Source organism: Temnothorax curvispinosus, unplaced genomic scaffold, assembly GCF_003070985.1.
Source record: "Temnothorax curvispinosus isolate PA1 unplaced genomic scaffold, ASM307098v1 QBEX01005133.1, whole genome shotgun sequence".
In the NCBI taxonomy this organism is placed as follows: domain Eukaryota; kingdom Metazoa; phylum Arthropoda; class Insecta; order Hymenoptera; family Formicidae; genus Temnothorax; species Temnothorax curvispinosus.
The window spans coordinates 976,714-1,000,629 of record NW_020214913.1 but is presented as its reverse complement, the minus strand read 5'-3'; the positions used below and the strand labels follow the sequence as shown (position 1 = coordinate 1,000,629).

General features: G+C 45.7%; 1 protein-coding gene across 2 annotated transcripts in view; it reads left to right on the top strand.

The window, feature by feature from the left end:
* The window catches only part of LOC112454592, an 86,459-nt gene that overhangs the window by 59,659 nt on the left and 2,884 nt on the right, over positions 1-23,916 (top strand). For both annotated transcript variants that reach the window (XM_025016084.1, XM_025016085.1), the window contains 5 exons: positions 15,545-15,795; positions 17,641-17,885; positions 18,039-18,197; positions 18,322-18,464; positions 21,417-23,912. In XM_025016084.1, coding sequence (XP_024871852.1) covers positions 15,545-15,795; positions 17,641-17,885; positions 18,039-18,197; positions 18,322-18,464; positions 21,417-23,912 — 3,294 coding nt within the window. The remainder of the gene's footprint in view (positions 1-15,544; positions 15,796-17,640; positions 17,886-18,038; positions 18,198-18,321; positions 18,465-21,416; positions 23,913-23,916) is intronic.

Here is a 23,916-nt window from a genome sequence, read left to right as displayed (position 1 = left end):
GTAATTGATTTATATAGCGCGCCTTTGATGTCGGCCCGCCCCTTCGACGTCGCCGTCGTCGTCATCGTCGTCGACGTCGACGTTCCACGTGGAAATGCGACGTCTCCGGCGGAGGACAATGTTATCGAAGACGACGACGCGGCCCGATCCCGATGTAAATTGCACGGGTATCCGGCGCGTCTTGAAACTCGATAGATCGACTGTACGAAGAGACGAGGAAACCGGCGACGAATTTTGATGAGTTCTGACGGGAAATTTATTGATTGATTCAACTCTCTTTCGATATTTAATAACTAGTTACTTCAAGACTTTGGATTTTTTCTTTATTATTATGTGACGTTTGTAGTACAACGTCGTCGTAATACCAGAATATTAACTTGTACCAACTAGAAATTTACATAAAGATAAAGAAGAATTTTCCAGACATTTGTGGCATATCTTATCTTAATACTACTGGTAACGGAAAATTTATTTATTTGAGGTTGCCATTAAGAGGCTATCGGTTGCTACTTTGTGCAAATTAATGCTAATTTCTATCATTATCATTACCGGTTGAGCAATGGCATTATTACTGTCGTCATTGTCGCCGCAGTATCGGCGGCGTGTTGTTTTGCTTTTCGCTGGTCCCTTTCGCGCTCGGTTAACCGGCGACCGGTTGCACTCACAATCAAACAAATGTAAAAGAACGTGGTAAAAGCTGAACCCCCTCGCGATCTGTGTGATTTCTTTTCCAATCTATACATATTACGAATTTCCGAAATTGGATTGCATCTAGGAAAATGTTGAAGCTTTCTAAACGTTGAACGTGAGTCCACAGCTCGTGCGATAATTAGCGCCCTGAATAATTTTCACGCGAAATTATATTACGTCCTTTACGGCAAATTTCCAGCGTGATCAAGGCGCGACTTTCTTTCAAGAAGGTTACGCTTCAGCGAGCCGCAATTTGTCAGCATGACGGTTTTTCTCGCCGATAAACTTCTCGTAAAGGCAGAGCCGCGACGGTGAATTTAGCGGATAACGCGAGGCGGGTAGAAGATTGCGAGCTATTAGGCACCGCGTGGGTATACATTGTTTTGCGAGCGCGCGCGCGCGCCTCGGCCGATTGCAGCAATCACGGCGTCGTTAGGCGATCTGCAATTATTTTCGTGGCGTGTTATTATCGTGTTCAAGGATGAAAGAGTGCCCCCGAGCTTCCGCGCCGCCTTCCCGACTTGGCGGCGTTAATTACGAGGCCGATAAAGCACGCCGTGCATAAACTTTTATCGCCCTGTTAATGCTCTCGAGCGTTGTATTTCCTTTCTTGTAATCCCGTAACCGACGAGTGCGGCTCGCGTAATGTCGTGAACGAACCTCGCGATATCAAGAATTTCACGTCTCTCTTCTCGACGTCTCTCTGCTGCTTATGGAGCTGCTCGATTAGAAATCAGAAGCGATGAATTCAATCTTTATGATTGATCGTGCTGTTCCTCCAGGCAAAATTTTGCCTTTAAATTATATTAATTAAAGAACGCGTCATTTGCATAAAACTTAGATCACGCTGTTTTATCTATAATCGAGGACTAACATTCTGTAGCCGATCTTTTTTGCATTTCGCGACGTTGAGTGTGCATGTTTGATCCGCGGGGACGTGTCTCGAGGAGGGAACGTCAGATATCTCAGCAGCACCAGTACGTCGAGAGCTCCAACAGGTACACGGCTCGATCCCTCGGGACGCCGCGTATACAACGAGCGTAGGGACCAACCCTTTTAGCGATTTTCTCACCCCCGTTGTACACGCTCGGTGCTGCCGACCAGGGGTGCGCGCACACGCACGTGAATTACTCTCCCCCGAGTCACGAGCGTGGAAACACGTGAGGCCTCCTGGTAGAAGGGTGGCACGTTGCAGGGGAGGGGGGAGAGAAGAGAGAAGGGGACGCGAGACGGAGTCGATAGAAGCTGTGCTCGAGAACCATTGCCGTTGCCGGGCGTCGGCAATTAGCGCGCCCCGACGCAAATCGTCCCCTAATCCGGAGCTTATTTCCTCCGCGCCATTGAGCCGCGGGCCGACTGGAGAGTTCCGTATGGCCGATCGTAAAAAAAGTAAGAAAGCAAATACGAAGCGAATGTTGCTGTTAATTCGTAAAAATCAACAACTTTCAAGATAACTCATTTTTATTTTCGCGATAGTTTCCTTACATAAACGAGTTTGTGAAGGATAAAGGAGTCAAGTACAAGAATAAGCATTTCGATAGAAAAAGCTCGGAAGGAAAGGGATACTTGATATTGAAGGATCGATATATTCGAAGCATTGATACTAAAAATAGAAAGCGGAGTATCCATACTTTATTACCGTCGAAAATAATGTACGAATGCCTAAAATACTTGGTATCGGACGAAAACGAATTGATCGCATATTGTAGTATCCCTTCCCGAAGTATTCGTATCTTTAACTCCGACCGCTATGTATTAAAGGGTTAAATGCCCGGTGTGTATTCGCGCGCACGTTCACGTTCACATTCACGTTCACGTTTACATACGCGGTTCGTGTTGTAAGCGCGTGCAAAGGCAGACGACGGGGAATATTTTCCATGGCGTGCGCATTCGTTATTCGACCGGTCGATGCTGGGTAATTGAATACGCGGCTTTTATACGCGGCCGGAGGGTGGTGTGTGCGCGGTTCATGTACAGAGTGGCGAGAGGGGAGGGTTGATTCTCTCTCTCTTTCTCTCTTTCTCTGTGACGGGACAAAGGGCGGGTGGCGGAAGTGAGGTACGGGGAAAGTTTAGCACACGGCTCGTACCGAAACACGTAGGGCGGCGGGTAAGGGAGAAGGGTGGAATCAGCGGTGGCGACGAGAGGGGGTGTAGTCACTGTAGGGGGAAGGGGTGAGAGAGACCGCAGGGGGAGGGATGGCTCGCTCGGTGTGTTCTGCTGTTCCGGGGTTTTATAGCGGCGGTCGGAATTAATGAGGGACCGTGTTTTCACGGCGACCGAGTGGCGGTGCAGATTTCATTTTACTATTTACCCCAGGGAATTTATTTGGCAACGAGCGGCGGGCAGGGTGCGGTACTGCCGGTGGTTGTTGCCGTGGGTGGTGGGGCTCACTTCAGTGAGCGACACGAAGCCGCGTTTGACCGGTAATTCCGGCGATTATCCTGCCAGCAATCATACTAATTAGCGAAAATCTTTTTGAGGCTTTAGCTAATTCATAAATGTTACAGCCAAATATTTCATGAAGAAACTAATTTTCAAAAGACCTTTGGTTATTTTTTTTTTCATAAAATTCTTTCTTATAAATTATTGAAACATATCCTCGGAAAAAATAGACTTTTGTCCATTAAAAAAAAATATGTATATATTATGTCAAGAATTAAATAGCGCAAACAGGATTCTATACGATAACGCTTGGAAGTAGTTTCGTCTAAATAGCCCTTTATTCGCTCCTTTTTCCATCCGCTCTTTTCGCTCCCTCCTTGTTGTAGCGATCGCGGGGGAGAGAGGGGGCGACTATGGGGGTCGTCGCGATCCCACCGGTGCCAGCGAGCAAAACGTTATTAAATCGCGGATTCGCGTCACGTTTCACGATCTAACGAATTAATATGGAAATTCCAAAGCACCTTACGAACGAACGAACGAACGAACGGCGTCGACGCGAAATCCCACAGACACTCCCGGGAGCAACGGGGGTAGCAAAGAGATCGTATCGCATTGGCGTCGACATCCCGCTTCTACCCACGTTCTCGAATTTTTTTCCGATAATTTCAAAAGATTTCTTATCACCAAACGAGGATAAGCATATGGAGACGAAATATTTAATTCCACGAAGAGAATTTCACATGAAATACATAAGATACATTGTGTGATAAATTATATATATATATATATATATATATATATATATATATATATATAATTACATGTTTATAAAAAACCGACGCTTACGTAGTAGGGACGTCAATTGAAGGGTTCAAAGCGAGAATATATACGGCAGTCTATAATTTGTAAAGAGAGCGCATTTGGAATATGAAGTATTGTATTTGAACGTAAAAATTATAGACCTATGCCGCTGTTTCTTCGAACCCATCAATTGACGGAGCATGACGGCTCATTACATGTGCGCCAGCACGCGGGGGTTCATATAATTATAATGCGAGTTTTCGGTGGCGAGATTTGAATCGCTCGTTCTCGGGGAAGACGTACAAAACGTGGTGAAATTCTACGCCCATGATTACGGGACTAAAATGAAACGTATATTTGGGGTTAGGGCGGATCAGGGGTTGGAGCCTGGCGGGCCCTGGAGTCGTTTATATGGTGATTCAATGGGGGTGCTTGGCAAAATGTCAAGGGACTCGTAAGGGCGGCCTCGGAGTTTCGGCGCATTTCAGCCACCGCCACCGCCGCCGCCCTTGCCTGGTGGTTATTCGTGCAAAAATTTCACGTTTGCAGCGTTTCGTGCGTTTCGCGAGCGTTGAAGAACGAACTTTTCGTGATAACACCGAGGAAACTTTCCGAGAAGTTTCCCGAAAGTAGGATTTATCAGCTGTGCGATACCAAACGCGAAACAAGAAACGTTAGAAACCCACGAAGGTGTTTTATAAACATACATGTGTGCGCTAATATATCCGTTGCTCGCTGTTGATCGTTCAATTTGCAACAGAAGTGGTAATATCGAATAATAATTGTTTCACCGCGCGTTTCAATTATCGTATATCTCTCGCGTATATAAAATGTCAGGTAAATATTTGACGTAGTAATCGTTGCGCCTTTCAATGCGCATTAGAGGTTTAACGCTAATCAGTCGAAGCTTTCTATCGTTTGCCGCGGCATTGTGTTCCTGACGTTAATTGATGCGGCGCACGATAACGGGGAGCGCCGTGTTGTGTGGCGCGAGCAATTTAACGCCGAGATGCTTTCCGACCTTGATACTATCCGAACCGATGAATCGACTGCCATTCGTGCCGCACATAGGACAGATGTTCGTCCAACCGCGATCGACGATGGCCTTTGTCAAGGCTGTAGTTCGCACACGCTCGTTACGCAACGAAAAATACGGGTGAGAACGAGTGTAGGTGGACTGCTCGACTCTGATAGTCGATTGTTACCGCGAGCGTACAAAGCGTCATCGAGAAACGAGAGCGGATTGCAAGTTGCAAGCGAGAGAAAGGTTTTGCGTTGTCATCAAGGCAAAAGGGCAAAGGAAGAGCTGATGGGAAAAGTCATAACTCGATATCGTACGGCGCGGGCGTGCGTTTAAAAATAATGAACCAAAGATTTACGAGTATGATCCGCAGTATTGAACTTTAAAGAACTTGGACAAATTAATTCGTCTCGAGATGAATGCAATCGGAATCCTATCGCTATCTGCTATTCGCTTCGGCGGAATTTTAAATCGCGGCTTAATCGTCGCGTGATTAACAGTCGCGGGTTAAGAAGGTGCGGATGAAGACGCGGCGTACAATCACAGCCTCGCTAAAAAGGATCGCCCTCCAGTCTTCTCCCGTCTGTATCTCGTTCGGCCGCAAATCGATTGGAAACGGTCCGCGAATACAAATCGCCGGCACATATAATCCGCTTTCCTCGCGAACCGCAATTTGTCTTCCCGGCCCTCTTTCGTCGTTTTCTGTTAGACACTGCCCTCTTGCCGAGCCGGTCCTTCTCCCCTTCGGCTAATCCGCCGCCCCGGTTCTTCCGGCATCGATTTTTCACGCGAGACCCCGACTTCCGTGCGACCGAGGGTTCTTCGTACACGAGAGAAAGAGAGAGAGACCGGCGGAGAGAGGGATAGAGGGTTATGCGAGGAGTCAGGAGATTAAATAGGAAAAGGTCAACCACACGATCTGACACGAAGGGCGGCCACGGCTGTTACATCGTTCTCTACCTCTGCTGGTCCTTCACCTTCCATACCGTTTCACTCTAGTGAACAAATTTTTGTATTTTTTTGCTTTTTGTTTTTATTATTATTTATTGCAAATCTTTAATAATTTTATTATTTTATAATTTGATTTTGTATAATTCACCTGTCGTAGATAGCAAGAATTGCTATTTGCTATCAAATATTTGTGATATTGTTAAATTTATTTTACTTGCTCACACATATTAGTTTTATACACGACCTTTGTTTCTTTTTTGTTTTTGCTAGGGGTATTACTTCACTTAATTTCTACATGTTTTATAACGTTCGCGTTCTTCGGGGAATATGCCAAGAACGAAACAAATTCTCTCTTCTTTTTTTTTCTCCCTGCCATCCGCGCTCGTCTACCCGAGGGCACGCGAGAGGGAGAACTGCAAGCATCGACCAGGGCGCCCCTCTCCTACATCCGCGATTCTCTCCCCCAAGGGTGTTCTCGACTGGTTATCGAACGTCGACACGACAACCGCCGAGTTACGGAATCACGTGAGACACTCGACCTGGAGCCTCATCGAATTATCGGGGATTTCGCCTGCCCTTTTGCGGCAACTTGTGCCCGATGTCCCGCTTCTTCCTAACGAAAGTGTCGGCCAGTTGTCGCCCACGTGTGTAACTGACCGGATGTTTTTATTCCTAGATGAATAAAACAAGAATCAGTGGATTTATTTTTACTACATCTCCATAATTGGATTATTATTTCTCAGTTTCTTAAAATTTTACGACATAATCGCGGTTTTTTAGCCTTTATTTCAACAATTTTTTTTATGTATGCACGTGAGATTAAGAATTTTCATGTGTTACAAATTATTAAATTATGATTGCACGTCTGAATCATTTATTTCTGAAAAAGAATTTTTTTTGTCTAAAAAAAAGGAACTAGAGAGGAATCTTTCTTTAATAAATAAGTCTTACATAACATAACGCCGGATTGCTTTCTTAATTTAAATTAAAATTTTATTAGTCTATAACATTATTAATTTACAACATTGCGACACTGCGCGTTCTTCCAAAGGCAAAAATCGTGACGGACATCGGTAACATTTTTTTGCGAACCGATATCGGGTGTGTACGCGCTGCGTAGGGTCGATAACCTTCCGGTTCTGTCTGTAAACTGGTAGCATCGTCGCCGGAAATTTAATATCGTCAACGACAACCCCGGCGTCTCGTCGGTCGACGCGCATCGTATCGTATCGCGACGCTCGACGACAGGGGTGGTTAAAGGGAAAACTTTGCCCGGCAGAGGCAGCTCTTTCCCTCGACTCTTTTTTCAACGCTTTAATATCGAGGGGCTGCTCGCGCTCGCGACACTCCCCGGCCACAGAGGAGGCCTTCTTGCTCTTCACCCTTACACGCCGCCATGTTTTCCAACCACCCTGTGTTCACCGCGCAGATGTGCTCCTTGGAAAAGATCGCCGTTGCCGCCGCCCTTCGTGTCAAATTTCTCCTGAAACTTATCTTAATTTCGCCTTATAATTATGATTGGTATAAGGTTGCGCCAAGCCTATCGCTACTCCTCTTAATTTTCTTCGAAACTCTTGAAGAATTTTAATTGAACATTCTTCTTCTACCTCTACATTAATAGAGGTCAACTAGAGCTATATTCATTATTAATTAATTTATATGCGTTTGTTACCTTTAGATATCCTGCAAGATAAAATTAAGCGCATTTTTCCTGGATAGTATTTTCGTCCTTTTTTTTCAGTCCTTATCTCAATTGCGTTCCACAGGACTAGCGTAATTTCTCAAGACTGTATTATGTTGCCTATCGATTTCTTCGTCAATGCTTTTCCCGTGTACAACCCTCGGCGATTACCTCGTCTTACAGGCCAATAAAAAGCGAACGTACGTGATTAACATTTCATAACGTGTATACGTGTGCCAACGGGAACTAAGTATACACGACGAAGAGTGACTTTTATTCCCTTGGGGCGTAGAGCGGGAGAGGGAGGAAGATCGTATAGTCGCCGGCCAACAGAGTGCACGTCGCGGAGTAAATTGCCCGATGATTTGCCGTTAAAAATAATGTTAACTTTCGCCTCGGCGGCACGCGATTTCGCCGCATCCGGCTATTATCGATCGCGTTATTTTTACCCTGAAAGCTAGACCAGCCGCCACGACCCGCGTTAAGATTTCATGGACGACACTCTCCGTAACGTACGGAAAGTGCGCGCGGTGGCGTGCACGAGGACCGTGAAAATTTATTTCGGCAGTTTCCGAGGTGACGAGCACGGTCGGCAGACAAATTGTCCGAGAGACGAAGAGGTGAGAGAACAGGCAGGCGTTCCGTCTCGATTCGACGAGCGATATTTCTCCTTCGTAGGACAACCCTAGATTTAAGCACGAATTAAAATAATTTATTCTCTCTAGCGTTTTTTTTATACCAATATTACAGATTATTTTGTACATCTACATTTCACCGCTAAAATTTCATAAGTCACGAACTCCGTACTTATCGTAGCTCTCCCGAAGTCAGACGACGACATCTCTCTTCCTCTCTCGCGCCCCTGTTCGCGTTTTCTTCCCTTCCGGTCCTTCTCGGGCGTCCCCTTTCACGCGTCGCTTGCTACTGAATCTCAGTGAGCAATTCCGACCCCGGGCACGATCTCCGTCAATGTTTTACTGCACATACCGGAAGTACCCTGGAGAGTTAGACGTCAGCGAGGAACATCTCCTCTCGCTCGGTTTGAGTCATGTCTTATGCATAAAAGTTTCATGCATAAGACGCAACGCGGCGCGTGATGATGGTACTGTGTAGCGGTAGTACTCAGCGTACGCCATCCGGATATTTTACACGGAATACCCGAGATATATCGGGCTACAATGGCATTACGATGGCTCCGCGCGAAATAGTCGCATTATTCGCCAAATACCGACCGGTGGGCGGAAAAATGTCGGGAAGACGCTTTACGGATTTTACGACGCACCATATAGATATCTCCCTGGCTAAGATTGACGTCTCTCTCCACGGTTTTTGGACAACAAAGTTGAAGTTGCAAACGTCGTGCATTCGTCGCGATAAAATTGCGCGAAAAAAATTACGAAATTATCGAGGTTTCTTTTTTTTCTATTTTATATGCGATGGAACGCATAAAAGTTGGCGGTCGCTGTATTAATGGCGGAAGGAGACTTCCCGATTCTCGCGGGCGGAAGCAGAATTGAACCGCGTGTTTGAACCATAAAACTAATTTGCAATTCGTTAGACTCATTGCGATTACGCCAGCGGTCGGAATTTATCGAATGCGAGGGTGGTCATGAATAAGTGGCGACGGGTCGCATCAGGTACAACGGCGCTTTAAATAATTCATGCCGCGCGAGGCATCAGGTACATACACGCGCGGTTCCCTCGCGGGTCCAGGGTCCGGCATTTCCGCGACGAAGCCCGCTCTCTCGCGCGACGCCCGGCGTCGCGGCGCCCCGGCTCTCGTCGGGGATTTATGCGCCCGCCGTCGGAACGATACCCCGTTTATCGCGACGCGAAAATCGATCGAACGTTCGCCCCCTCGCGTTCGCGAGCCAACGGGGGAGAGAGAGAAAGAGAGGGAAAGAAGAGGGACGAGATCCTGCAGGATGGTCGGAATTTTACCCTCGCAGATGGCGACGACTACGGCGTATCTCCCCCCTCTTTCCTCTTCTCTCTCCCTCCACTTCGCCTGGCGTCTCTCCCGTTATGTTTCGCGCCTGCCATCCGCGTCGATGGTCTTGTCAACCTTACAGAAATCGCTATCCACCTGTTGTCTGTCTGTCTCTTCGGCGCGCTTTATATCCGCGAATGCCGAGCCTGGATATTTTCCGTCGCGACTCCATTTTACGTTTTTAACATAATTAAACGCGGAATAACTAGGAAATCCGGAATATACGGCTTACTAATTAAAAGTTGTAATAATCAGCAATATATTTAAACGTGATAAGCAAACTCGCGCTGTTTTTCATGTCTAAAAACATATACAAATGTAATTTCTAAAATTGCTATTTCTGAAATATTAATTTAAAAAAGAGGAAAACTTTACATGGACTATCTAATATACTTTATATTTAAAAATTAGTTTAACATAGGATTTTAATGGATAAAAATGAGACGAGCGCTTTGAGATAAATAATAGATATATTTTGTAGTGTTGTACAAATTGTAAAATTATAAAATATTTAATTGCGTTTCACAAACCAGTATATTATCGACAATATACATATTTTGCCGAGCCTGTCGAACGATTAATTCGCGTCGTTGCGTGGTTTATAAATGCTGCATCCTCCATGATAGATCGACCTGTGCTGCTCTTTGCTTCGATGCCTCCGTGCTCGTAATGAATCTATTATTATCGTGACCGGTCCGTGACTCTATAAACGATATAAAATGATGATTGCTTCGCTCTCACCTTTTCAGCGATGCGACAATAATCTCTTTGTGCGTTCGGCATCGTCAATTAATATCTGTCGAACGAACGAAAATGATAATTACTTTATCGGTAATATTAAATTGTGGCGTTACCCCCCTCCCTTTTTCGGGGTAATGTGGCACGCGTAAAGGACTTTCCTTTGATCTGCGCACCATAATGCGACGCATTTTATCCACGCAGCGTGATGATGACCTCAACATATTTTGTACGTTTTCGTCCGCCGCGCATTTGTACAAATTTTGTCGCGTTGGCGTGTCGAAAAATACGAATGATATTTCCATAAGCATGATCGTGGCGCGTTGAAAGCGACCCGCTTTTCAATAGGGGCGTTTTATTTTCTACTGAAAACCGGCAAGTCTATTACTTAGGGCAGCAACGTCGCGACTTCGTCGTCGGCTTATTACGTCACTTGTATGCACGATCCGAGGACTTCGTGTCTTTAAGCACTTCGCAAACTTGCCGACGAACGTCGTGTTCGAGCCTTGCCCGAGTCTTATCGCGCGAGCCCCCCCGGCTACGCCCAGCCGCCCCTTTATAATCCGAGACCTGGCGAACGTAATGGCCCGGTAAACGCGAATCGCAATAACTTCATCGTGACCGGAGCGGCGAGGTGTCACGGGCGACACGCGAGATGAAGCGATATTCTGTCGTAAAGCCGGCTACGAGCCGAGCGAACGAGCGCGAATGAACAGCTTACTCGCGAGTAAGCCGCTCGCATTCATTCAGGTGAGTCGTTCGTGCTTGTTCGCGCTCATTCGCTTGGTCCAGGTTGATACGCTCTGAATATTTTCACGTTGATGCTAGATTTATACATATACGCGAAATCAATGATCGGTTTATTCTCTGTCGTTCTTATTCTCATTTTTAGTCGCGTCGCGCAGCGCAGCTTATCTTATCCTTTTTAGTCTCAAGCCTGATTCTCCTCGGATGTTTCACTCCGAGAACTAAGAAGGAGAATGGCGAGTCAACTTTCTGCTAGAAGAAGATCCTTCGCGACTTAGAAGATTTAACTCGGTGATGGGAGTGGGAGGGCTGGGAGGACAGGTGCGATTTACGCGACGACCCTGTATATCGGAAGCGCTCGGTGAAAACACTTCGGTGTAAAAACAGAGTTAGTGGCGTAATCCGGTCGCCACCATCCCCATCCACGCGCGTTCCTCCCCCCCTCTACGGGGCGAGGAGCCCCCTCGTCGTCGCTCTCCTCCCTTTGCTCTTTCGCGGGGACACGAGAGAGCGCCGTTGATAGGGTGTACTGAGAGAGAGAGTTGGCAGGGACCGTAACGGGCCGGATTCAGGCTCTCTTCCTGTCTTAGTGGTGTGGCGTTACCATGGTAACAGACTGTAAGCCGCTTAACACCCCCCAGTGGCCTCGCTCTGCTCTGCTCGTCTCTCTCTCTCTTTCTCTTTCTCTTTCTCTTTCCCCCTACCGCAGCCTCCTCGTCCTCTTCCTTCTTCTCTCTTCCGAGCCCGACGGAATCCTCGTGGCACCGACACACGGAGTCAACCCACCCCGCAGTGATACTCGTGGCAGAGCGGACGGTAGTAAATGTCGTTTTCCCCCTCTCCGCCCTGCCATCCCCATCTCGCCATTCTCGCTCCCCGCTCCGCCAGCGGGCATGTTTTCGCACCCTCGTCGGTAACGAGCGGGCGAGAAGTCCCTCGACTCGGCGGAGAGGATATCTCTCGTCTGTCATCGACGACGATCGCTCCTTCGTGGAGATGTATATCCAAGCGTAGAGGAATAGGAGAAGGAAGAGGGGGAAAACGACGATTAGCGTGATAGAGTGTCGGCGCAGGACAGCGAAGGGAGAGGAAGAGGAGGGGGAGATAAGTTGGTCTCGGTCGTGTGAGAAACAGGAGAAACTTGCGGTCGGAAGTTTCGGCGACGAAGTGCATGAGCGCGGATTCTGTTCAGACGCGACATCTCGCGGTTTATTCAAATGCGAGCAGGGGGTGGGATGTGCGGTGAAGGGATGAAGAAGGGACGCCGACCGTGAGTCCGTGAGAAGGAGAGCACGAAGTGGGAGAGAGAGAGATACATATATATACCGTGCCGTGTTAAATGAGAGCGCTTCTCGCAAAAGGCGGACAAACCCCTTCGAGGATGACGCGCGACACTCTCTCGCTGCAGTATCGCGAAAAAAAAACCGATGACGGATACTCTTTCTTTTTTGCCTTTGTCTTTAACGACCAGCAGCGTGACATGCGTTGTACTTACCTCACCAGTTGTTCGCCATTAACTTTTCCCTTTCCTTGTTACGGCAATGTTGACAAGTGAGAGATGGGCGACGTCGGAGAGCCGAGCGGATAACCGAAACGTGGAAATCGAGCGACGTGAGCGCAGCGGGGGTGAACAATGCGAGGCGGAAAGGAATCCGATTCTGGTTTCGGGGGTGGGAATGGCAGAAGAAGGGGATACGGAGGAGATGATGGGCTGAATAGAGATGAACAATGAATATGTAGCCCGGTGAGAAAGGAGAGAGAGAGAGAAAGGGAGAAAAGGGCGCGTAGCAGCGCGAAGACGTCTGCATTCCGTTGATGAAGAATTCAATGGCGGGGTAGAGTACTCCCTTTGAGAGGGAGGCGAGGGCCATCAGGCATTATCTCTTTATTTTTTCGTTCTACCCATAGGCTTTTTTTTCGAGGGAGGAGAGGACGATTTTCTCGTCCTCGGCCGTTCTCTTTGCGAAAACAAAAGACCGTTCGCATGCCGACGTGCGTCGCTAACTTTGAAAAAAAGGGAGCCTGAAGAGAGATGGCCGCGATCCTTCTCCGCTAGCGTCGTTTCGCAATTTCTGCCCTTTTTGCATAGGGGTTTTTTTATTCTCATTTTAATTAAAACCTCGATATCTGCCTGGTAAAGTTCTCTTCGAGTTCTTAAGCGTCTAAATTGCACGAAAGATAATAACGATTCTTAACGCTCGAAGAGATAAAATCTGAAGCGAGAGTTCCAATTTTTCAGTGGAAATTTTTGGATAAAAATTTTTAAGTTTTCCATGATTTTTCCTTTCTGGCAGTTTAAAGATTTCTATGAATTTTACATAGCGTCTCAAGACTTCTGTTGAAAAGTATTAGACCTCTTAATTCTTATTGAGGTACAAAAGTTATGACCAATTTTCTTAACGGAAATATGAAGCCCATATCTTTGGATTCCTATTTTTTAATTCAGTTAATCGTTAGAATTGTTTTTGAAATGTGTCAAGAATTCTGAAACTTCTTGGAAGAATTAAAACTTTAATTGTGACTTGGCAGTAGTTATGCTGCTATTTTTGAAATGATTTTGATTACCCTATTGAACTTATTTTAATCTTGTGAAACGGATGTGGAAATATCAATGCTTTATGCGATATCATAGCATTGCAATTTTACGCAGTGTCGTATACATATGCATATATATGCATATATCCACAACATTGTACATGTACGCAATGCAATGTCTGCGAGGAATCTAGAAAACAATGCCATGAAAATGTAATACATTCGGGAACTTCTTCACATTGGTGTCAAGGATGTTATATCATAACGCTATTTAATTAAACTGCGTAGTTGCGCGTGGCATTTTTTAACATAATGAGGGACATAGGTCGCACGTAGCATTTCTGCAGTGCATACATTAATTGAAAAATGTTTTAATCAATAACGTTAAATAATGCGAAACTATTTTATAAGTTTGCTCGTTGGATGGTGTATCACATTTATTGCGATACTGTCTAATTCTCTCTTTCTGACCTTAATCGTATCTGATCTTAATCGTTTTTTTTTGTTTTTTTTTTTTTTGTTTTTTATTGCAGTATCTCGGCATTTACTTTCGATACGTTTTCCTCTGTGTTGCATCTCAAGTTGCGGTTCAAGTTAAAGTTCGAATTGCAGCTTAATGCCTCCTCGCTCGCCGCGCGTACTTCGACAATAAAAGCACTATTCCGTAACCATCTATTATTACACGCTTATTTTACCGAAGCGTTAACACGATCGATCTATAATTATGTTGGAATTAAAATTATGTCTACTTTGTCGATTATCCAGCTCGCTTTACCAGCCGCGATTAATTGTCGCCGTCGGTTTGTCTAATTAACGAACGCCGGTACGCGCGTAGCGGCCGACGATATTTTATTACCAGCTCGCTCGATACTCCTCGCCGTAAATTTTAATTATTGCCGCCATTATACGGCGGCCTAACGCGCATCGCGTTTTATCACTCGTCACATCCGCCGTAAAATCAGGAATTCGAGAAAGGAAATCGTAGACTTTTGACATTGACGTTCGATCGAACTTTATTAATGATAGTCGTTAGTTTTAGCAATCGCGACTGATGATCTCTGCTGAAAAGAAAGAAAATGCTTTTATTTTGTATTTACTGTTGTATTAATTCTTCGTGAGCGCGATCATCACTGGAAACTAAAAGAAGCAAAATGCAAAGTTCAAAATTATGTTGCTACTATTTAAGGAAGTGATTTATTAAACTTTTCGAAATTCGCGGACGTTCGTAAATTCGGGGTCTCGGGTTGATCGATCGAGAAGATATTTTTGGGCCGATGCGTCTGGCTTTGCGTGTACACGCTCGTTGATACTTATTCTCTCTCTTGCCTACCTCTCGCCGACCGCCTCGTAATTAATCTCCCACGAAGTCGATCATGCTCGGCCGACCTCCCCGGCGGGTCACGTCAACACGAGTGCGACCTCCGATCCCGCGAGGAGAATTATGAGGCGCGCTCGTTACCGAGCACGAGAGAAAGATAGAGAGGGAGCGAATGCACGTGTGTGGAGACGACGGGGTCGCTCGTTAATCTTCGCCCCGATAACGCCTCTTTCACGACGAGCGTACGAAACGTATGCGTTTATCGAAAGTTTGTTACCGCGAGCACCGCGTTATGGTGAGAGAGCCTCGAGCGCGCGACATCGATAGGTAGAGTCGGGCAAATGGCACGGTTAATCGAATTCTCGTCCGGGATAATTAGGCGTGCGACATATGTATCCGAGCAACACGTGCATCTCTTGAATCGCCACGAACGGAGATTGATTCGGCAAGTCGGTTGCGAAAATCCGACGAGAGGAGGATCGCTGCATTTCAAGCGGATCGCGATTACGTTAGACGCGCTGCGACATTTGTTTGTGTCAAAAACGATCCGCGCCCCGCCATGTCGGACGTGTTTCCCCGACCGTCGAGGTCAAGATCTACCACCTCGTAGATCCCGAAGTTAAGTTATGCGCGAGCGTAAATTTCACACGGACCTGGGCATTGACCTCTTGCGCTCTCTCTTTTCAGGTCTACAGCCCGCCAGCACCAAAGCTCAGCCAACCTCGATTGGCAAGTCCCACCGACCCAGTTCCGGCGTACTACCTCAGGGTCACACCCCGGGACCTGGACCGGGCGGGCAGCAGAATAGCAGGAGCTTCGCCGCCGCCCTGAGGAACCTGGCCAAGCAGGCGGGCCCGGCACCTCAGGAAGAGGAACCCCGTGCCAGCCCGAAGAACCGGGCGCCACCGCCCTTGGTCAGAGGTCCTTCCCCTGCTAAGGTGAGTAATTGCACCGGCCGCGTTATATGCCTTATCCTTCCTTATCCCTCTTTCTCGGCCTCTCTCGCTCTCGGGACAGAAGTGCATCCGTCTCGAAACGCGAACAAAGGTACCCTCGACCTCAGACTCGGTGGTCCCCATGATCGGAATAATAAGCGGCCGCTTAGGTACATAGCGGGCGCGGCTGAGAAAAATCGTTGACATCGGTCGTCTTTGGCTCCTTCTTCTCCTTTGCGACGTGAACGACGCGTTTCTTTTTTCCTTTCCTTTTCTCTTTGTACGGTTAGGCTGACGAAGAATATCGTAAATGGATATGGAAGAGCACGGGCCAAAGGAGGGTGCATATATTTGCGTTCCTTGGAATTTTTTGAATTTGCTTTTGCTGATGACGCGATTTATTTCACCGCATTACCGAGAAGAACTATTGCAATATACGCAGAAAATTTCTGAAGTTGTGCGAGCACCTCCTGCGAGTCACGTATGTTACAAATCGCACGGGAGAAAGTCTGTGTACGCGCGACAAAATATTTTTCGATTCACTCAAGGCGGAAATTATCTCGGCAGAAATTCAATTCGAAGCTTAGCGACCTGAAAATATGTTGGGAAATTAAAAGATTTTAATAGATGAATTTTTATCCAATTTTTGTGCGGCGGATTGTCTGTAATTAAGAGAAAGCGTGTGAATTCCGGAATATCGTGCGCGTGATATCTCGGTCTATTCTTCAAGAGTAATTGCTACCGGAAATTAATGCCCTCGTCATCAAAGGCGAAAGTGTCGAAGTGGAATAAAATTACATCTGCCGAATGGCGCGGTAGGAATGATTTCGCAGGCATGCGAATCAAACGGCTTCGAAAGATTGCTGAGTGTCAAAGGCGCGTAGATCGAAAATACGGCCAATCTCGGGAACGAAATGAAAAAAGTGGTTACTCTAGCGGAAAGAGAATAAGGTAGCTCCAATTCCCCGATAATCGTAGAGATCAAAGATCCTTTTCCTACCGCGACTGTATATCGTCCGCGCTTATTGCATTGCAAATGTGAGACTTTTCCGAGCCTTGGCTCCCGCTGACAATCTGGGTTAAGTAATCCGAACTGAGTGGTACGTTTCCCCTTTTTTTAGCTTCGTCTTATTTACAATGTAAACAGAAAAATTCAAATTTCCTGTATATCGCGTCGTCAGCAGAAGCGGACCTTCCTCTTGGGTAAACGGAAATGAGATTTTAAAAATAATCGGATGAATCGCCTGAGTTCAGAAATCTTGCAAAGCCCGTCGGACCGATCTGCCTAACGTTATTTAACATTTATCTGCAATAGTGAATTTTTTGTTTTGTTATTTTGGATCGTCCGAAGGTACGCATTGTTCCTACCAATTTCCATGACGAAGTCATCCGAGCGGCAATTCATTGCCGGTTCGGTGCACGACTTCGTTACAACGCCCGGCAATAAACTGCGAGACCGCTCGTAGCGTTTAAGTGGCGGAAGAGACTATAAGCTGAAGAAAATTTCAGGCAATTTGCGTCTTCGTCTAACGCCTTCCAGGAAATCGTCTTGGAAATATTGTTAACTCTCGGAATAAAACCGTGCCTAGCACTATTCATAGATCATTTTTCCCACGAGTCACAGTACTCGCGCATTTTTTTTTTAACTCTCTAGCTTCGATAAAACGCTATACATCATCTGTTATTTTGAAGACTAAGTGTGAAACGCTTGAATTATTCAGGTGTATTAAAGAAACCGCGTTATCGAGTGTTATCGATTACATCGTTCAATTGCCGCAAAAAAAAAAGGAAGAAAGCATACGTGTCTGCCGCATGGATTAAGGAGTGCCGTTAAATTTATTTTTCTAGGAGAGATCAACGCACGAACGAAGACCTGAAGAAATGCCCTCCTTGTATACAACTGCCAGACCCGTTGAAACCAGCAAACACAGCGTAACTGCCGCGGCTACCGAATTGCTGGCTCGTTCCGGTTTTCAGCCGTATCGGCCCGAGCACCATCCGGCCCATCCACCGGCATTCGCCTTGGACCCCGCGACCTATGGCGCCTATCATTCCGGTCTTTATCCACCGCCGCACCTGCCGCACGCTTATAGGTAAGCAATAATATTGGTTTAATCGTTTAGCATTGTCAAAATAGAAAAAGAGAATTGAAGATTTTAACATTTTCCTCTATTATTAATCTCTAAAGTTTTTCTTTCTAAAGTTTTAGTCAAAGTTTTAACTAATTCCGTGTGTTCTTATCGCAGATTAGAGGAACAGTTGTACTTCGAGCGATGTGGAATGATAAGACCGCAGTTGTTTCCGGGACTGCCATCGTATCCTCTGTACGGACTGAGATACAGTCCCGATATGCTTCCTCCGCCGCCCGCCTCTCTGGGCCTCATGTCTCCCGTGATGCACGAACGGTAAGTAAAAAGATTCAGAGAGAGAAAGAAAGAGAGAGAAATAGAAAGAAGGAGAATCGTTGAGCGAACGGTCGGGAATGCCGAACTTCTTCATTAACGCCGCGGCGCGGTTCTCCTTTTTCAGACTGAAGCTGGAGGAGGAGCATAGGCGGCAAGTACGGGAGCAGGCTGCAATGCGGGAGGAGGAGGAAAGGAGAAGAGCAGTGAGAAGTTCTGCTCCCGCTGCCCCGGTACCCGCGCCTGCCCCTGCATCCGCCGATACTGCAGGTGAGCGAGTCGCTCCACCCCCCACTGCCTTTCATTAAAACAAAAACAAAAAAAAGAAAAAGAAAGAGAGCGTCGATCGAAGCGCAATCGTGATCCGTCGTGCGATCACTCGTTAAGGCGCGCGAGCTCGTTCTATCTTTCTTTCTTCTTTTCCTTTAAGAAGTTTTCTACGGCGCAGAAATAACCGCGTGAATTGTCGCGTATTTCTTTCATATGGCCATATCCAGTTTAGTAATTTAGGTAGCATTTTCTCGAAGCGGTGCCGAGAACAGAATCTGCATTATCTATATAAATTGCTCGTTTGACACGCGCACGTTGTTTTGTTTAATTTAGTCCCCCCCTTCCGAGAACGAACTCGCCAAGAGAGATCGTATTCTCAGCGGCGATCGTCGTTCACTCGGCGTTCGAATGACCTGTATTGCGAGCCAAAGTTCTGTAGATAGACGGACTGGCGGCGCGAGCGAGGAGAAGTTGTTGTAGAAATATGACTGTGACCTCGAGAGAATTCGAAGAGAAAAGAAACAAACGGAACAAACAACATACTACGCTTCTAATTTTAATCTAGACTTAATGAAAGTTATAGTCATAGTTATACTCTCGTTTCTTACGCAAGTAGCGTTGATATCTTTTAGATAAACACGCGATTTGGAGCCGGAACAGAGTTTAAGGTGGATAAAGTATACGTTGCGAACAAACGAACGTCGAACGAGCGATTGCGAACTTGAAATATTCGTTAGCGTTCAGTTCTGGTCGCAAAGTGATCACATCAAAGAAAGTTTAAGTTGATTTCGCGTTTGCTTTACTTTCGTTGTTCGTTCGCCCAGTATATACCCATCTTAACAATGTCGCCCTTCGGCTCGACACCAAATTGTCAAAAGTGGGCTTAGTGGCAAAAAAAATCATTACTCATCTTAGTTCGATCCGAGATACGAACGAAATTATAGACGCAATCCAATTTTCCGAGACCCGATTTAGTTGTTTTTTATTTGCCTATTTACGGACCGAAGTCAGACTTATCTTCTGCTGTCGCTTTTTGTTAATGTCATGTTAACAGTAAGTCGGCCTTCGGTCGGCTATACACCTGTTGTGTACACGACGTTCTTTGCATACGTGTTTCAAATCTTTTTCGTGTTACTCGAATGTGAAACCACTTACTGTACGACGGCAGGTTTGTTATGTAGTTAATCGTTTTTGTAGTTAATAACAGCGAAACCTAAACATAAGAGTGCACGCCTTCTAAAGAAAAGGATTTGTTGAACTTCAACGTTGAGTTTCATGAATACTTATAATTAATACTAAAAAATTAGGTGTCCTGAAATTGACGGTAATTCCCCAGTTACAGGAGATATTTTATATTAAATGGAAAGATGACTACTGTTATATACGATAAACGATGTATTTAGATTATTTTCAATTTTCTTGATATCAAGTTATATGTTTCTTTATATATTATTATTGTTAAGATATGTGAGTAAAATTGTATATTTATTGATATTCTATGATTTGAGCGTTCATTTATTTGTTAGTATTTTTTATTAGGTATCATAAAATTAATTTTTTATTAATTAGAATCGTTAAACAAATGATGCATGTTTTGTGGAACGAAAAACACATTTGATTATAACATAGTCCACACAATGCACGTGCATATGTGGCTAAATATTTATAATTTCAAGGCGTGGACTTAGGTAGGTGCGTAAATGCTACAATTTAATAGACTAATTATTTCGATACCAAGTGTTCTTTTATCAGGCGCCATGCACTCTTGCGTTAGTTCCCGCAACTGTTTTAGAAATTTTGCAATTAACCAATTAATGTCAACATAGTTTCCCTTAATTGTATAGTAAACATATTGCTCCTCATACTGACTGAATCAACCGATGTATATAAACTTTATCATACATGTTCCTTTATCAAAATTATACCATTTTTATATATAATTTATTATGTAAACATGTATATTTGGACTACAAATGAAAATAAAACTTGCAGAAGATATGATTGCAATTTTAGTGGACTTAGAATTCTTGACCCTCAAATCATTTTCTGAAACAGTTTTGGGGAAGATTCCGTAATTCGTAGTCCGATTACTTTAATAATATGTATATTTTACTGCAATTATTATGAGAAAAGTACACTCGCTACTATATTAATACTAAGAGCAACGATGATAGCGATTGCCCCGATAGTTTAGAGAGAGACAATTGGTTAATTTTTTTTATTTTTTTTTGTTTATTGAAAATATGACAGTAATCATCCCCAATACTTCGATGCGAATATATTTAAGGATTTTTTATAGCGCTGGAATAATTAAGCGAAATGAAAGGTAAGTTGGAATAGATGAACTAATAATTACGAAATAAATTCGTAAAATTCCACGTTGCATACCGCCATTCTGTATATTAATTGCGCAGGCGTTTTTGTCATCATTTAATGCGTAGTAAATTTATTGCGGCCATTAATTAGAAATATTGTTAAAAAGCGATATAATTTGGTTGACATAAATCACAGCAAACTTTGTGAAACTTATAAGCTCGAGACAAAAACAATTACAAATATTTTCTTAACGCTTCTCCTCGCGCGCGAACTTATCATAAAAACTTATCTAAAAATATGACAAAACATTTCAACCATATTGAGATGAAAGCAACTACATTTTATACTAGATATGCTGAAGATATTGAAAGTTTTGGCTTATTTACACGAGATGGTGAAATCTGGCTATAGCGATATGTTGCATTTTCTTTATCCTTCAAAAAATCTTTTACAAAATAATTTTTTCTTCGGTCTCGTTTTAAACTTCAAAATTGTTTCATAAGTGACAATGGATCTTGTACGTACAAAGCATGTTTACAAATAATACAAGAAAGATTACAACGTATTGTCGTGGCCAAGATTTCTTTCATTGTAGAGTGGAAGATCATCAAGCACTGTGTTCGGGATTTGTTCCAGCTAGGAAGCCGACCATAGCGGCTCAGATGCATAGCGACCGGGACCGAGAACGCGACAGTAGAGAACGACAAAGCAGTAGCGGTGGCGGTGGTGGTAATAGCAGTAGCAACGCCAGCAACACTTGTGGGAACAGCACCAGCAACACTGGTAACTCCAACAGCAACATCAGCGGACCCGTTGTTAGTGTCGGTAGCAATCACCACCAATCCCGAAAAGAGGAGCAACAGTCCTCCGTTCCTTCGACTGCACCACCACCACCGCCTCCCGATCCAACAGCAGCAGCAGCGGCAGTCACCATCTACCATCCTCGTCTGCCACCCTTCCCCAGTTCAGCGGCAGCCATCGGACCGACCCTGGGTTCCACTTCTATATGCTCCGCCAGTTCTGCGCCCATTCCGCCTCCCTTGGGTTCCACTTTGCCTCCTTTGAATCTTGGACCGCCACCGCCGGCGGCTATAAGCTCGGCGCCGATCTGTCCGCCGATACCTTCCATCCCGTCCTTGACACCTGGTGTCATAGGACCACCGCCGCCACCTCCGCTGTCCCTAGGCATGTCCCTTCCGCCTATCATCTCCATTCCCTCTCTTCATTTGCCCCCCGTGCCGTCGAGTACCATTCATTCTAGTCAGCACACGATAATGAGCAGCGCGACTACCACGGTCACCAGTTCCATTTACCATCAACAGCAGCAACATCAACAGTCCTCGTCGCAACAGCAGCAGCAACATCAACCACGCGCGAACAGTACGAGCGGTACGACGAGTTCTTTGCCCGGTGCGATGACTACGCACGCGGTGCCGACGCCGCCCAACAGTTCTTCGTTGAACTCCATGAATCACATGGTGCATAAGTCCCCGCCGTTGTCCCACGGTATTCATGTACCCAGAAGCAAAGAACCGCCGACAACTACGACGACCGCGGGAACGTTGCCTACGACTGCGACCGTGACTACCACAACAAGCACCACGACAACGTCGCAGCCGGCTTTCGTCAGGCCCTTCGAGGACTCGTTCCGCTCTTCCTCGACAAAGACGCAACAGAGGCATTCGATAATGAACAGTCATAATCACAGTATAGTCAATCAGATCGGCCATCACGAGCCATCATCCTTGAAGAATTCGTCGATGACGCCGATTACTTCTCAAACCGTGGGTAGTCAGGTGATACAGGAAAATTCCTCGATGGACAATAAGTCCATGAGCAGCCAACAAACGATTTCCCAACCGATTCCAACCTATCCGTCACCTCAACAGTACCATCATCCACATATACCCGTCTCACACGTGCCAAGTCTCTACAAACCGTCGCATTTCTCAACGTCGTCGTCGTCGTCGTTGTCGTCACCTCATCAGCAGCATCATTCTCAACCCAAACTCAATATACCAACGATAAACACTAGCAACAGTAGTCATAGCAGTAGCGGCGGCACGAACGTCATTAATTCGACTAATTCGAATATCACAAAGCAACAGAACGCGCATCACGTCGGCGAGTCTCATCAAACGACGACCACGATGACCTCGCGAAATGATAGCGCGACTAATTGTGTTTCCAGCGAGAAGACAATGACCAACATCAGTTTCAGTGCTAACACTCAAGTCAGTGGCGGTAATAAAATTGCAAATAATACAAATGCGCATCATAAAAGCAATTCGGACGTCGCGGCGAAAGACAACAAGCTGAACGCGGGCAACGAAAAGAGCGTGAGCGAGAATATAATCCGGCAGCCGCAGTTGCCGAATCAGAATCACGTCGCGACAAATTCGCTCCAGGAAAAAACCGCGATCCCGCATCTGCCTTATGAACAGCAGGGAAAAAATTTGAAGCCCTTGCAACCGGTGAACTACAACCTCGGCGAAAAGGAGGGCAAGAACGAAACCGATTGTACCTTGCAATGCGATCAGAACAACGTCTTGTCCACATTACCGTTTCAACCGAACTTTAAGTTCAGCATAAAGGACATTGCGCAGAAGCCGATGGACACGACGCAGCTGATGCAGAGCATCAAGTCTGAGGAGGTGTTGCGCACTTGTCAGAATGTCTCCAATGTGCTCTTGCAAATCCCGAAGTATCAGGAGAAGCTCCTCAACTTCTCGACGAGCAACAACGAGCTAAAGACGACCGCGTTTTGCTTTACCGACAAGTGCAATAATTTGACTGAGATTTCCGTGAAGTGCGACTCAGCGGTACTAAACGTGCCTGACCTCAGCAAAGCCCTGGGCAAGCAGGACGTCACCAATAGCGAAAAGTCCTTCTTGATGCCTGAGATGCCGACGAAGGAGCTGACGTCGTCCCTCGATCTAGCCGAGAAGAGGCGTAAGCGGAGGAGGGAAAAGAACACGGGCGTCACGTGTAGCTCTGACTCGGAGGGCGAGGAGGAAACCAAAGACGTGGATCTTTGGATCACGAAAGGTCCGCCGGCCAAGCTACAATATTCGGAAGACAAATTGGCCTTCCTAGCCATGTTTGGACTGACTACTCTGACTATTAGGAACGGTAA